At 45.0% G+C, this 15,028-nt stretch overlaps 1 protein-coding gene and 1 non-coding gene across 2 annotated transcripts in view; both read right to left on the reverse strand.

Annotated features, from left to right (window-relative positions):
- Positions 1–1,497: 1,497 nt before the first annotated feature.
- The window catches only part of LOC147611227 (2-cysteine peroxiredoxin, chloroplastic-like), a 39,850-nt gene continuing 26,319 nt past the window's right edge, over positions 1,498–15,028 (reverse strand). The window contains exons 6-8 of the mRNA XM_086785358.1: positions 5,048–5,161; positions 4,694–4,760; positions 1,498–1,544 (exon numbers count right to left, since the gene is read on the reverse strand). Of these exons, the coding sequence (XP_086641484.1) occupies positions 1,498–1,544; positions 4,694–4,760; positions 5,048–5,161 (228 nt within the window). The remainder of the gene's footprint in view (positions 1,545–4,693; positions 4,761–5,047; positions 5,162–15,028) is intronic.
- Positions 1,753–1,878, reverse strand: LOC147611228 (small nucleolar RNA SNORA11). The gene has a single exon (XR_015263993.1). It is a non-coding gene; the product is annotated as a small nucleolar RNA SNORA11 (small nucleolar RNA).

Consider the following 15,028-nt stretch of genomic DNA (forward strand, 5'->3'; position numbering starts at 1 on the left):
AATGCATCATGAGGTCGGCATTTGTTGTGAAGTGAGACTGGTTCTTGCACCTTTGATTTATTTTTATGTAGATACATCTCACAGACTGCCCCCTTCATAACCTCTACATTTCTAGGACCATCAGGATTTGGCATGGTAAAGGATCATAGTCCTAGACTATTTAGGGAAAGTTTGGTCCCTTGATCCTTCTTGTCTTGTTGTTACTGAGAAGCCTAGATGGAGGTTATGGATTTATCAAGGTAGACCTCTCTCTCAGTTGCACTGGGACCTAGGTGAGTGATCATAGCCAGCTCCTTAGGGTGTAGACTTGTCAGTTCCCTTCTTTTAGTACTCGACGGTTACATGATTCAACAGAGGAGTGTTTACCATCAGCCTACTGATTTTCATCATTGTCGGGCTTAGGGGATCACAGAGCAGCTCTTGGTTTTCTTCTGAACTCATTTTTGGGGACTTCAGGAAAGTTTCCTACTCTCTTGCTCACAATTCATAGAGGGATTCCAGTTGGCTCTTGGCATCACTAGATGGGCAAACCCTCACTATGTTTGAGGAGTAAGCTCGCAGAAGAGTCCTACAAACATTGTTTGTAGAGCTATCACAATGCAGGACCGGTATTTTTAGATTGTTTTCATTCGTCTCATCCGACTCCTTTATCATGACCCCGGGTGCATCTTTATGGGGCAGAGCCTCTAGAGCCTTTTCCTTATATGAGGCCGAGCCTAGGGATGGGGGTTTCTTCATGCAGAGACACTTGAGACGTGGTCCCACAGAGTTGAGCATTATGGATTGCAAGATTTATTTCAGATTCCCGTCCTAGCACTGGATTCTCTACCTTCTTTGGCTGGATCAGCCTGGGAGGTGATTTCTAGTATTACATTGTAATGTCGTTGAACTGATTCATGTGCCATACAATGCCTCCCAATGTGTTCCAGACATGTTACGATCTTGAGATTGCAGTACCAGTTACTGTCTTCCTAAATCAAATACACCAGCTAACAGTCACTGCAACACCGTAATAAGAATACTGCTCCGTCCACTTATCCCAGGGTGAATGCAACCACATTGTCAAGTAGCTGAATATAGATGTTTGTGCACTGCGTTTCTGTCCGCACTCCGGAGATGCAGGGCAGATTCAGCCATAATGAAGGCTGGCACCTACCTTAATGATGTTGTTGAAACTATTGGATCACCTAGCTCGCTTGCAGCAAGCTTAGTGGTTATCGCTGGTTACAGAGTTATAGCTTATGTGGAACGAAGAATATATTTTTCAACTAGATTGTTCATGTCTTCACAACCTTCTTTGTAAGCCTGATATGTTTTGGCATTTGTAACAATCACTTCAAAATTTACAAAAAATCATGTACACAACATTGTAGCAATTGGTAGGAAACATTCATCAACTTCATGTCAACCAAAAACACCAACAATTCTTGTTTTGTCTTCATACCCCATACACTTGGCAATGTTTTGAGTCAAGTAAACATAACAAAAATATATTCCCTAATAATATATTTTGCTAAGCTTGGGGTCAGAAGTCATTGATCTGTCTCCAGCATAGTCACATGGGAACGCCGTTCCACTGGTGCGGAACGGGGGAACGTGGAGGAAGCCACCTTGGGAACGGTGGAACGTGGAGCAACGTTTTTTTTATTTTTTTTCCCTGATTCGCGAAACGGCAGCGTTAACGATTTTTTTTTCCCCAGATTTGGCAGCCGGCAGCGTATCCGTTTTTTTTTTTAATAAAACAGGTGCCCAACATTTTGGGCACCCTTTAAAAAAGGCCCAAAATTTGGGCCTTTGGGCCTTTTTCAAAGGGTGCCCAACGTTTGGGCCTTTTTTAAAGGGTGCCCAACGTTTTGGGCACCCTTTAAAAAAGGCCCAAAATTTGGGCCTTTTTTAAAGGGTGCCCAAAACGTTGGGCACCCGTTTTATTTAAAAAAAAAACGGATACCTGCGTTGAGCGCCGCCGCCGACCCCTAAAAAAAAAACAAAACAAAAAACGAAAAGATTATGCAACGTTAAAAAAAAACGTTGAAAGACGACCTGCAGGCTGCCCTGCAACGTTCAAAAAAAAAACGTCAATATCAACGTTAAAAAAAAAACGTACCTTTCTGAGAACTTATAAAATCCTGCACAGTGCAGCTGCAAGTACAGTGTGCATAGCCAAGTACAATCTCTCTCTCTCATAGCCAAGTACAATCTCTCTCTCTCTCTCTCTCTCTCATATAATGCCTCCTAAGGGAACCAAGACAGCTTTCTCTCTCTCATAGCCAAGTACAATCTCTCTCTCATAGCCAAGTACAATCTCTCTCTCTCTCTCTCTCTCTCTCTCTCTCTCTCTCATATAATGCCTCCTAAGGGAACCAAGAGAGCCAAGAAGAACGAAGCATGGTCATGGTGGGATGAGGTGGATATTCTTGAGGCCAATCAAGGCGGAGGAGCTAGGAAGTGGAAATGTCGCTATTGTGGCAGCACCAAACATGGGGGAGTCAACCGAGTTCGAGGTCACCTAATCCATGAGCCGGGACAAGAAATCCAACCATGCTTGTCAATCTCAGCTGAGAAAAAGAGAGAGCTAGAAGCTAGGCATAATGAAGTGATTTTTCGTGCTCCTCCTCCAAGAGCTATGGCTGCGAACCCATCATTCTTTACAACTCCTTCAAGCAACTTCTCCACATCCGTAGGCTCTTCTTCCGTGCATCAACCGCCACCCCCCAAAGGCACGCAAAGAACTCTTGCGGGTTCTTGGAATCCACGCAAACGAGAAGCCGTGGATGCAGCTATTGCAAGGTTCTTCTACCATGACCACATTGCTTTCAATGTGGCAAGGTCCCCTTATTTTCGGGAAATGGTTCGTCTCATTGCTGAATTTGGACCAACCTACACTCCCCCTTCTTCGGAGAGCCTTCGAACCACGCTTTTGGCAAAGGAAAAGGAAGCTGTTGAGCAAGCCATGCAAAACGTCAAGGAAGGGTGGCAACGCAACGGTGTCTCCATCATTAGTGATGGATGGAGTGATAGCCAATCTCGCTCCATCCATGGCATCATCGCATACTCTCGAGGGAACACATTTTTTGTGTCTTCCCATGATGCCTCTCCAACGGGCAAGTATGCCGACGTCATCGTGGAGGAATGGGCAGAGGCAATTGAGCAAGTGGGTCGTCCTCAAGATGTGATCCAGGTCATTGGTGATGGGGAGGCCTCAAATCGAGCTGCAAGCGACCTTCTTTTGGCAAGGTATCCACACATCACATTCACTCCATGCATTGCACATGGCTTGAATAATCTTCTGAAAGACATTGATGGTCTTTCATGGGTAGCACCATGCATAGCAAAGGGAAAAGACATAGTTTCATTCATCACTCGGCACACATTTAGCCTCTCCGAGTTTAGGAAAAGATCCCCAAACTTGGATCTTAAAAAATATTCGGAAACTCGTTTTGCATTTATTATGCTAGAGAGGCTAGTTGCACTCCATAACATTCTCAAGCAGCTTGTAGTGAGTGATGAGTGGAGCACGTGGCCCACTGCCCGTAGCACACAAGGAACAACTTGTACACCCACATCATGGATGCTCCTTTGTGGGTGAAGATTGAGCATGTTGTCAACATTACGAAGCCCATTATCTACATGCTGCGTATGGTGGATGGGAAAAAACCTTGCATTGGCAAAGTTTATGAGGGCATGGACAAGATGGTGGAGCGTATCCTTTCTTTGGAGCCCGACACAACAAAGAAGGCAGAACTTCAAAGTTTGTGTCAAGCAAGGTGGGACCGATATCACTCACCAATGCATGCAGCTGCATTTGTGATTGATCCAGAGTTTCAAGGCAAAGGCCAGGAATCGGATGAAGAAGTCACAAATGGCTGGGACAAAATCCTTGCCAGATTGGTGCCTGATGCTATGATGAGAAGCAAGATTAGAATTGATTTGGAAAAGTACAGAGCAAAGACAGGTAATTTTGGTTCAGCAGATGCCCAACAAGATAGGACACTTATGGGAGGTGCTCTTTGGTGGGAGAACTACGGATCGGGTACTCCAGAGCTACAACGGCTTGCAATGCGCATTCTCAGTCAGAATGCAAGTTCTTCTCCAATTGAGCAACTATGGAGTGTTTTTAGCCATGTTGCCTCGAAGAAGAGAAATCGGCTACTCACTACCAGAACAAATGACCTTGTGTATGTGTCAGCCAACTTGCGACTATTAGCCCAGGTTGCTAGTGGTGACTTTGACCATGAGAGCTTCATAGATATGGAGCCACAGTCTGAGTCGGATGATGACGACCCTCCACCTCCACCTCCACAACCTCCACCTGCATCGATGCATGATGCATCTATGGATGATCTAGCTGACATCTTTGCACCTATTTGATATCACCTAGGACTTTAGGTTTCTTTGTTCTTAGCTATCTAGCTTTCACTATGTGGCTGTACATTGTACAAGCTATTGTACTTCTGGTTTTCTAAATATGAACAAGGTCATTGAGTTTGCTATCAAATTCTTGTCTCTTTTTGTCTACTTTCAATTGTATATTTGTCTCTTTTTGCCTCCCCTGCTTTTAATTGTATATTTGTCTACTCATGTGTATTGAAATATGATAACGTGTCGTTCCGGATCCCGTTCCGGATTGCAAGGGGTCCCGTTCCCGTTCCGGATTGGCCCCTCGTTCCCATATCCGTTCCCGTTCCCTGGTGACTATGGTCTCCAGGCTTCCAACCAGCAGGGCAGACCTGATCGGGGTATTGCTGCACATACTGGATTGCCTGAACACAGCAGAGCCAGCTCAAAATATACAAATCTCACTAAGGAAGAACAATGACTGTCAGTTATTAAAAATGGCACAAGGGACACTGAAGTTTTTTTAAAGATCTATATAAGCCAGCATACACATTATGGAACGCTATAACAAAGAAGTAAAGTAGATCAACTGACCATCATCCGTCCTAAAAAAGGTATAGTTTTGAATGAAACAGAACTCTCACACACCATTTCCTGTAAAACACATTTACAAAATATAAAGTGGAAAGTATCTTCAACCTCCAATACTCACTTGTAGAGTCCTCAAAGTTTCATCCACACTCCTTCCAAATGCTAAGTTATTGACAGTTACATATTGAATGATTCCAGACTTGTCGATTATGAACAAGCCCCTCAAAGCAACACCCTGTCACATCAAATAAATCTACGCAATAAATACCAGTATTACACTCAGTTAATCACATCCTTGCATTCCTGAAATTACCCATTCATTTCCCATAATTACATTTCAGAAATGCTGATTCCTTGGAAATGGGAACAAGAACCCTTATGAAATACCACTGTATCATACACGATACCCTAGATGACATCAAAATAAGTTTTGTTTCCCAAAATGAGGCTCTCCTAAAAAAGGGAGTCTTAATACAGACATAGATGGAAACTTTGCAGATGGAATGCCTTTGTGATTACATGCACATGTAGCTTTTACACTGATGCACAGTTGGGTTATTTATTCATGTTCATTTTACTAGAGTCTAGGAGGTGGTGTCATTGGATGTTTTGTCATTTTGGGACCCTTCATTCTCCGTCCTTCTCCTTGTCGGCCAGCCACTGGTACAGAAGTCTGAAACTAGGCACTTGCAGAAAGTGCAACATCAAATCTGCAAAATGTCATTATGGCTGCATCGCCAGTTTATGGCACTTTCAAACAAGTCTGATCATGACCTGCCATTTTCCAAGTTGCAGATCTTGATGCTACATGAGTGCTACAGCTTGCTGCTGCTTGCCTAGATTCTGCTTCACATATGCTTTAACTCTTTACTTATTCAGCTATACCTGCAGCAGTTCTCTCCTTGCCTCTGGACACATATCTGAACTTGCTTGCAGCAAATCCCCCTTCTTTCTCCATGCCTAATCCAGTTCCCCCTCTCAGTATGATCTCCAGCAGATCTGAGCCTTCTTCCATGCAGCATTCCAGCTTTTCCACGCAGCAGATCTCAGCCTCATTTTCCCTCAGTTTGCACCCTCCTACACAGTGCTTTCACCTGCAGATGTCAGTTCCCTTTACAGCAAGCATCACTCCTTATCTGGAGTGCAAGAGGATGAGGTAACTGTACTGAGATGTGACAGTCAGAGTTACATGGCCATTGCTAAAAATCCAGTGTTTCATGTACACACGAAACATATAGAAATCCAATATCACTATGTGCATGAGTTGATCGAGGATGGGATAGTGAAAATGGTCTACCGTCCAACAGAGTAGAATGGAGCAGACATCTTCACCAAGGCACTCGAGAAGGATCAGCTTCAAGCTTATCTTTAGAGACTTGGCATTGGGCCGAGAAAGTAGTTCACCTACGGGTGGACATTCAGGGGGGGGGGGTGCTAGATATGCTCAATGCCCCACCCTCGTGACATACCTCGAGTGGTTCATGGTGCTTAAAGTTGTAAGGCCCCCGTTATGAGGAGAAGCTAGGTGTGAGCCCGTACATTGGATGGATCTTGACTTGCATGTCAAATGAGGCCTACCATGAGACTGTTGATGGTAGAAAGGTGACCTACGTGGATCTAGCCTATGGGTTAGGTAGGGCAAGTAAGCTGGTAGCACAACGAGGCACATGGTCTCAATATGTGTGGAGCCCCTTGCTCTCATTGGGGTTGGGAAGCCAACTAGCGGGGGTTTGGGAGCAGGAGCCCCTGAGGCGAAGGTATAATAATGTTCCTTGAATATTCTATGGGCGATTAGTCTGTCCGGCTAGTCGGTCCCCACCAACCACCGCCTTTGCCGACCTTAGGCTATAAAGAGGCCACCTCCCTAGTCCTCTGGTATTAAGTGATCCAACGAATAGCCCTTCATCTAGCATCTGACTAGATCGCCATCTAAGCTCCACTGTGGAAGCACACGGGTGAAGGGAGGCATCATTTGTATTACTTTGAGTAATGAAAGAAAATCATGTTCTCCCCAGTTTGCCGAGTACTCTTTATTCTTTGTTCAGTTTCTATTCCGCTAGGCCGTGTATTTTTGACAATACTAGTATATTTGTCTCTCACAAAGACCTACTAGTTTTTAATACCATTTTCTCCACGTGCACAATTATTTTCATCTATGATGCACAAATTATATTTGTCTATGTACTTAAACTTTGTTGGGTCGGCTGCTGCTGCTCGCCCAGGATCGATGCAGGATTTGTAGGACCTTTGGGCACTTTGCCAGGGATTGCCCACAGAAGAAGAAGAGGCCAAGAGCACCTCCAATTCCTGTTGCTAGGCCGACACATCCTCCCACTTCTAGGTGGGTTCGTGTCAAAGTGGTCCCTCCACCTCCTGTTCATCAAGAGGGGCCACACCCTTTTTCTTCCACTAGTCTTGTTGGACTTGAGGACTCTCGTGTTTCAGATGCAACTGGCACTCTTTTGGTACATGTTTAGGCTGCTGACCCGCCTCTTGTTTCGGGTATAGCAGCTGACCCAGGTGGTCCTGTGTCGAGTGCAACTAGTGGTTTTCTGGTACATCTTCACGCTGCTCAGCCTGTTACTACTGTGGCCTTCCCACAACATTAGATTTTTTCGTCTCCTTCTACTCATGCAAGGATCTTGCGCATGCTGGCTATTGGGTTGTTGGTCAGAAACTCCTTTTCACCCTTGGCTGAGCTAGAGGGTGAGGAGATTACCCCTCCTCACATGGAGAAACATTTGTGGGTATTCCTATGGACAGGGTGGCTCCTTAGGGAATAGGGACTCTTTCTCCAAAGTATCCTACTCTCTAATAGGTTTACAACAGGAAACATGTATCCTCCCACTGAGGGTTTTCGTCCACAAGGTCGGGTAAGGGGTTGCATGCTTCCTCATCCCATTGATGAGGGTTGCCAGTTGGGCCTAGGCGGTATTCCTCACCACTGTCATAGGCAATTGATTCTGAATCAACTTCATGCAAGTGTTTATGGAGGAACCATTGATATTTTGTTCTTGCAAGAGCACAAATTGGATCTCAGAGATTGTGCATAGTCTGGAAAGATACTTTCTGGTTGTACTTATTGGTCTCCAGCTTTTGGCACGAGGGGAGGTACTTGCGTTTCATTGTCAAATGCTCCACCCCTTCTTGGTGGGTCATGGTATTATCATTCCATCCAGAGTGCAATGGATTATTCTATTGACTAGGGGTCGTAAAATTGGTTTCCTTAACATTTATGCCCCCAACAATAGAGGTGCTTGTGTCCTTTGGAAGGAACTCCTTTCTTGGGCCCCTATTGCAAATTCCTGGATTATTGAAGGTGACTTCAATATGGTGGAGTTGCCTTTAGACATGAAGGGAGGCAGAGAAGGTGGTATTCATTCTCTTCAGAGGGCAGCCTAGGATACATTTCTCTTTCACTTCAGTGGCATAGATGCTTGGTTAGAGGATGCCTTTATCATTGTATTCTTGGTCAAACAGGAGGCAACAGGGACCCATTCATGCATGCATACACAGATTTTATGTTGGTGATTGGGCACTTGATAGAGGTGGGCCGGTGTTTATTGCCCTTGGTGTTTCCACCTTTGATCATCTCCCTGTGGTTCTAGTCATTTCAGATCCTCCACGAAGAAGAGGACACTCTTCTCGAAATGCCATGTCTTGTGGTGGACTCGGAGAAGAAGGGGGATCCCCTCCATTCCCTAAGAAAGCTGGATCTCCTACAAGTGGCAGCCCGGGAACCCCCTTGCATGCCAGCCCAAATGGCCATGCAACCTGTCCAAATACTCGTCAAAATGTAATAAGGGTGGACTTGGGAGCCATCTAGTGCCTTAGCGCATGTAGCTTTTTTTCAGGAAACAAGTAATATACTCAATTCAAAAAATCAATTATGTACAATTGATGGGAGAGCAATGACTCTATCCCTAGGCTCATCCATATCAGCAAACAACCATGGGGGTGGACTGAAGTGCCATATCATCCCGTGGGCAATAAAATGAAAAAATAATGAGCAATCCCAGGTCCTCATAAAAGAGATCAATCTATCTCTAACAGCAATAAAGGAACCTGTACATTGCTCCCCTCGATAGTGAATATCATGTTAGCCCAAATAGAAGCGAGTATATCTGCAACTGTGGTATGGTGACCTCCCAGCACATGCAAACATCTCGAACACCAAATCCGCCACAATGCAATACTAGAGATGACCTCCCAGGCTGAACCTACCGATAATGAAGGCGAAAAATCTTAAACTAGGATGGGAATCTAAAAAAGATTCTACGAATCCATGGTGCTCAACTCTAAAGGACTACGTCTCACATGTCTCTGCATGAAAAAGCCCTGTCACCTAGCTCAGCCTCATACAATGCAAAGGCACACAGGCTCCACCCCAAAGAGATGCTCCCCAAGTTATAATGAAGGACTCGGATGAAACAAAAGAGAACAATCTGAAAATGGCAGTCCATACCGCCAGGGCATTGTGACAACTCCAAAGACAATGCTTGCAGGACTCCTCTACGAGCCTGCATCTCAAGCGCAACGAGGGTCTGTCCATCTGATGAAGCCAAGTACCAACTGGAGTCCCTCTAGGAATAGTGAGCCAAAGAAAGTAGGATACTTTCCTAGCACGACTAATCGCTGATAAGTGACTCTGGAAGGAATTCAATAACTGCTCTCTCACCCCCTAACCTCTCCAATGCCAAACAACACAGGGCTGATGATGAATACTCCTCTGCTGAATCCTACAACCCCCCCTCGTCCAATACTGAAAGAGACAATACCATGTGCACCTTGAGGAGCCGGCCATGAATTCTCTCCTGGATCCCAGAGTAATTGGGAAAGTGGTCTACCCTAAAAAATCCACAGCCTCCATCTCCGCTCCTCCGTAACAACAAGATGGGAGGGGTCAACGGACCAGACCTTCCCTAAACAGTCAATGAACTTCATCCTCTACCAAACCAAATCCTGTTGGTAATGTGGTTACTATGAAGGGGAAACCTGTGAGACGTGTCAACTGGAAAAAATATAAAGGAGTAGGGCCTAGCCCAACCCCAGAGCAAATGCCAGCCTCGTTAAACAACCTACCCAAACTAGAGAAGGAGGATCCTCATGAAGCTCTGTAAGTCTCTCTCTCCATAACTGGGGAATGGCTCTCATAATCTAAAGTCTATACACAACAACAAGAGGTAGAGGTCCATATGAGTCAGTAATGACCTCCTCTAAAAGCTCATGTCTGCCCCTAAACCAATCACCAACAGAACATATGCTCTGCGAGTGCCACTGAGCAAGTCTGAATCTTTGCTCACCCCCCAAAACCACAACCTGATAACGATAGGTGTTCTCATATAAAGGTTGACAAGCAATCTCCTCTACAGATGAAGGAATTGCTCGGATGAGAGATAGTGGCCAAAGATATCCCAAATCTGAATGAGCCACTTCACAAAAGGTGAAGTGGGATTAACATGAAAATCCGCCAAAAAGATCCAGGAGATGCTCTCAGACCACTGGTTTGCTGCGCTGAAGGAGTGCACTGCTGAATAACATGGAGAAGAAATTGCTTCCATGGGTGGTCTCCACAGGAGTCAAGCCTCTGACAAGAAGCTTAACTAGGAGAGCTCTGCTCTGACATTTAGGATCCAAGATTCCCAGTCCTCCCTACTATGATGTGGGAAGAGTGATCGTGTCACAAGAAACTCTAGCTCTAGTATCTGCTGAGCCATCACCACCACTCCAAAGGAAGTTCCCAAGAAGTCTCTTTACCTGTCTGATACTATCTACATGGAAGCACCAACACAAAGCTACATACCACACAGTGGCTCACAAGACTTGGTTGAGAACGCTCTACCAGCTAGAGAAAGCCTTGCCGTACTCCAATACAAGCTTCTTTTTTATTCTCAAAGACACGAGCAAATTGCGGAGAGGTAGATACATAAATGCCAACCTAAAATCCCAAATATCTGAAGTACCTATGGGAGCCTAGACAAAACCTCTGTCTAAACCCCAAACCAGTGTATCCTCCTGTGTACACATCCAAAAACCTTTAGACTTATTCCAATTAACAAGCCCACATGAAGCCAGTCAAAACTTACCAATAGATGAGGAATCCAAAGTCAAGCTGTGCTAGTCACCTCTGATTGTCAATGAAGTATAGTTTGCAAACTCAGTATCTAGAAGCTCATGATCTTGTTTAAGAGGGAGGGAAAGGCCCAAGGTGCCCTAATTGGTGGCCTGCAAGAAATATCCCATAGCCTGAGCCACAAAAAGGAAAAGATAAGGTGCAAGAGGACAGCCATGCTGAATTGATCTAGAAAGCTGAAACACAGGACCTCTACCTTCACATAGAACCATCCTGCTGGCTGAATGACTATATAGAGATGGTACCCATAAAATCCACCGATCACTGAACTCCAATATCCTCATGGTACCTTCTAGGAAACTCCATTCCACTTTGTCATAGGCCTTCTTAAAGTTGAGAAGGAGCATTGCAATGTCCTGTTGACTCCCCGAGCCCAATAAGTAGCCTACCAGGGCAAGGAACATTATCCAAGATACTCCTATCCTAAACAAAGCCAATCTAAGTGATTCTAATAATGTCCCATAGGAAAGGTCTCAAGCGGAGAGCCAATGTCTTTGCTAAAATTTTATAAGTTGTTCGAAGAAGAGTGATGAGTCTCCAATTCTTGAGAAGATTCTTGTCTCCCCCTTTTGGGATGAGACAAATGAGACTAGTGCATAAGGACTCCCCCAAGGAACCTAATTGGAGAGCCTCCTGAAAAGAGAGAAGAAGATGAGAGCGAATAATATCCCAAAGAGAAGTGAAGAAAATGGAGATAAACCATCCTCTCCTAGGCGTCTGTCAGTAGGAAGCTCCTACAAGGCATCCGAAAGCTCCTATGGAGTGAGGGGGCAATCCAACATAACACTCATCCTCTCTGTGACTATTTGTCGGATGTGTCTCCAAACAATCAACCACATCCATTGTAACTGGGCCTACAGTATAAACATAAGACAACGAAGATCTGACTAAATCACCCCTAAGATATCAACACGTCTTCGTAAACTATCAGAGGAGTATCTTTGACCAATGCCCTGAAAAAATCTCTAGAGCATCTGTCTCCTCTCTGCACCCAGAAGGTCTGCTGAGAGTAAAATCTGAGCCCTCCTGCCCTGCAATCCTCAAGACTCTCTTGGGCTGCAGTAACCTGACCTCTGATAAAAAGGGAGTCCGGAAAACTCTGCACAAGGCCCTGCAAGGCAGCGACCTCTGCCTTGACAACTCTCTCTCTCTCAATCTATGCTTTTCTTTCTCTTGCTTTTCTTTTAACTGACATGCACCGCTCACTCTTTGAAGAGCTCTCTACAACCATGGCACCCAACGCCCCACCAAAGGAAGATCCTCAGAAGCCAAGCACCCTGAAGAAACTGAACAAACTATGCATCCAGACATAGAAAATTCGGGACTTTAATAGAGCTTGGACTCCCCAATCTAGAGGTGGGCCAGATCTCCAACAAAGCTGGAGCATGATAAGAAAAAACATATCTTGGAATGATTTCCACATGACCGCCTCTAGCTTGGCCCCATTGACCAACATAAAATTTGTCCAACCCTAGAGCAAGAGAGCCATGATGAGAGCCTGACAAAGAGAACTGTAAGCTGTCAGATACATGAGAGAAATCATCTAATCTGTAAGCATCCAGGAGGCCTGCATGTAATGAGAGTCTATCCCACTCGACTCTCTATCTGATAAGCCTCCCTCTGTCTGACCTGATTTGTCTTCAGAGAATTCAACCACATTGAAATCCCTTCCAACTATACGAGTATCTACTTGAGGGAGAGACTCTTTGAGCTGGGTCCAAAAAACCCCCCTCTAACCAGGAGAAGTAGGAGCATAAACATTGAGAACACCAACTGTGGTATTCTCAACCTGAAGAATGACAAAGATTGCTCTACTCTCCACTAGGGATCCCTCCTAAAGAATGTCTGAAACCCACCTGGCTAAAACTGAAATGCAAACTCCTCCCCTAGTACCATCCTTTGGGTTCCAGACTGACTTGCTTTGGCCCACCAATCAATCAATGGCGTCTCTGAAACCCACTTGGCTGAAATTGTAATGCAAACTCCTCCCCTAGTACCACCTTTTGGGCTCCAGACTGACCTGCTCTGGCCACCAATCAAAGAACGGCATCTATCAATCCTTTCCTGAGAAAGCTTGTGTTCCTAAATACGTACAAAGTTAGGTTGGGAACCCAAGGATATCGGACGAAGAGAATCTCTAAGCAGCCACAAGTGAGACTCCCGCCCTGTGGCCCTCAGAATCTATGAAAAACCTTTTTCCATTGAGACCCCTTACATTCCATGATAGAAAAGACAACCTAGTCATGGAATGATTGAGAGGAAGAGCCAGAGGCTACAACATGAGCATCCATTTGGGGCTGTGATGACCATAAAACAGACTTGACTGAAGGCCACAACTGAGAGCAATGAAATACAATGGCATCCTCCAGAGGAAATGAACAGCGGCGAGAATGAAGTCCCTTAAAATTAAACCAACTGAAACAACGGTCCACCGACATATTGCCATAGAGTGCAAAGAACATAAACAACAAAGCCCTGCCATTGCCCTGAGTGAGTCTCCAAAGGCATGAATGAAGCTGAGAATCAACCAAGCTATGGACAATCAAGTACGTGTCATACAAAGCAACTACTTCGCAATCTCTCTGTCAATCAAGCCGGCCGACCACAACTCATAGCTGTGAGAGCAAAAGTTTCCTGAAGGGAAAGAAAGGAGACCCTCTCAAGTTGCAACCGTGGAGCCGAGTTACTGCTCTATCTCACCTAACTGCATGCAGAAAACCGGAACCAACTCCAAACGAGATTAACTCTCCACAAATCCAAGATCAAGGGCCGACCAAAAAAGAGACAGATCCCTCTCTGCATATCTCCTAAAAGCACTGAAGGGGGTGGCCTCCCGAAGAGAAACTCTATAAAGAAGAACCTTCTCTGGAGGGAAAGAATCCTCAATGAGGCTGGAGATCAAAGTGATGGACTCTAAAATCCCTCTCTTGGAATAAGTGAATAAGCGCTCTCAAGATCTGGCAGAGCCCCCTCCCTCCTAGAGAGAGCTAAGCGGAAACACTCATAGGGTGAGGGAGAGAGGAGAGAGACAGGTTTGGTGTGTGCTCAATCACCCTAATCTTCTAAGTCTATCATTATATATATGATGGGTATGTATTGTACATAGGGGTTTTAATAGGCAGAGGCCTTTACCTCCAACAACCTCCCACTTAAAGGCCAATGTGCCTCTGAGCGAGAACAATCAATAGACATACTATCCAATACCCATCATATCTCTGAGACATGCAAACCTCTTAGATGGTAGATCCTTGTCAGAAGTTCTATAGGATTGTCATCCGTAGGCACCTTGACAAGCTCAAGCCACTTGTCCTCAAGTACCTTTTTGATGAAATGATACTTGACCTCAATGTGCTTGGTCTTCGCATGAAAGACCGGATTCTGTGCTAGCTGTATAGCACTCATACTGTCACTATGCAACAATGGAGTACCAACTGTGACTCCAAAATCTCCCACTAGCCGACTAAGCCAAATAGCTTCCTTGCAAGTCTTTGTGGCTGCAACATACTCAACCTCTATGGTAGAGAGTGAAACACACTCTGTGCACGTGACATCCATGACACTGCACCTCCAACAAAAGTAAAGACATAGCCGAAAGTAGACTTTAACGTGCATGAATTGCATAATCTGCATCTGTATATCCCAATACACATGCATCTCGCCTACCAAAGCATATGCACATCTCTTGCATACCTCGCAAGTAACGCATCATATCCTTCACTACCTCCCAATGCTTCTTGCCTGGATTTGCCATATACCTGCTAACAACTCCCACTGCAAATACAATGTCGGGCCTTGTAGCTATCATAGCATACATTAGTTTGTCAATGGCTGATGCATAAGGAACCTTAGCCATCTTGGCCTTCTCACCATTTGACTTCGGAGTATCTTTCTGGCTGAGTTTCACATACGGAGGTAGAGGAGTACTCAATGCCTTCCCCCCACCATATTAAAATACTCAAGCACTTTGTG

The sequence above is a fragment of the Cibotium barometz genome, chromosome 48 (assembly GCF_041138505.1).
Source record: "Cibotium barometz isolate CiBa-2024 chromosome 48, ASM4113850v1, whole genome shotgun sequence".
In the NCBI taxonomy this organism is placed as follows: Eukaryota; Viridiplantae; Streptophyta; class Polypodiopsida; order Cyatheales; family Cibotiaceae; genus Cibotium; species Cibotium barometz.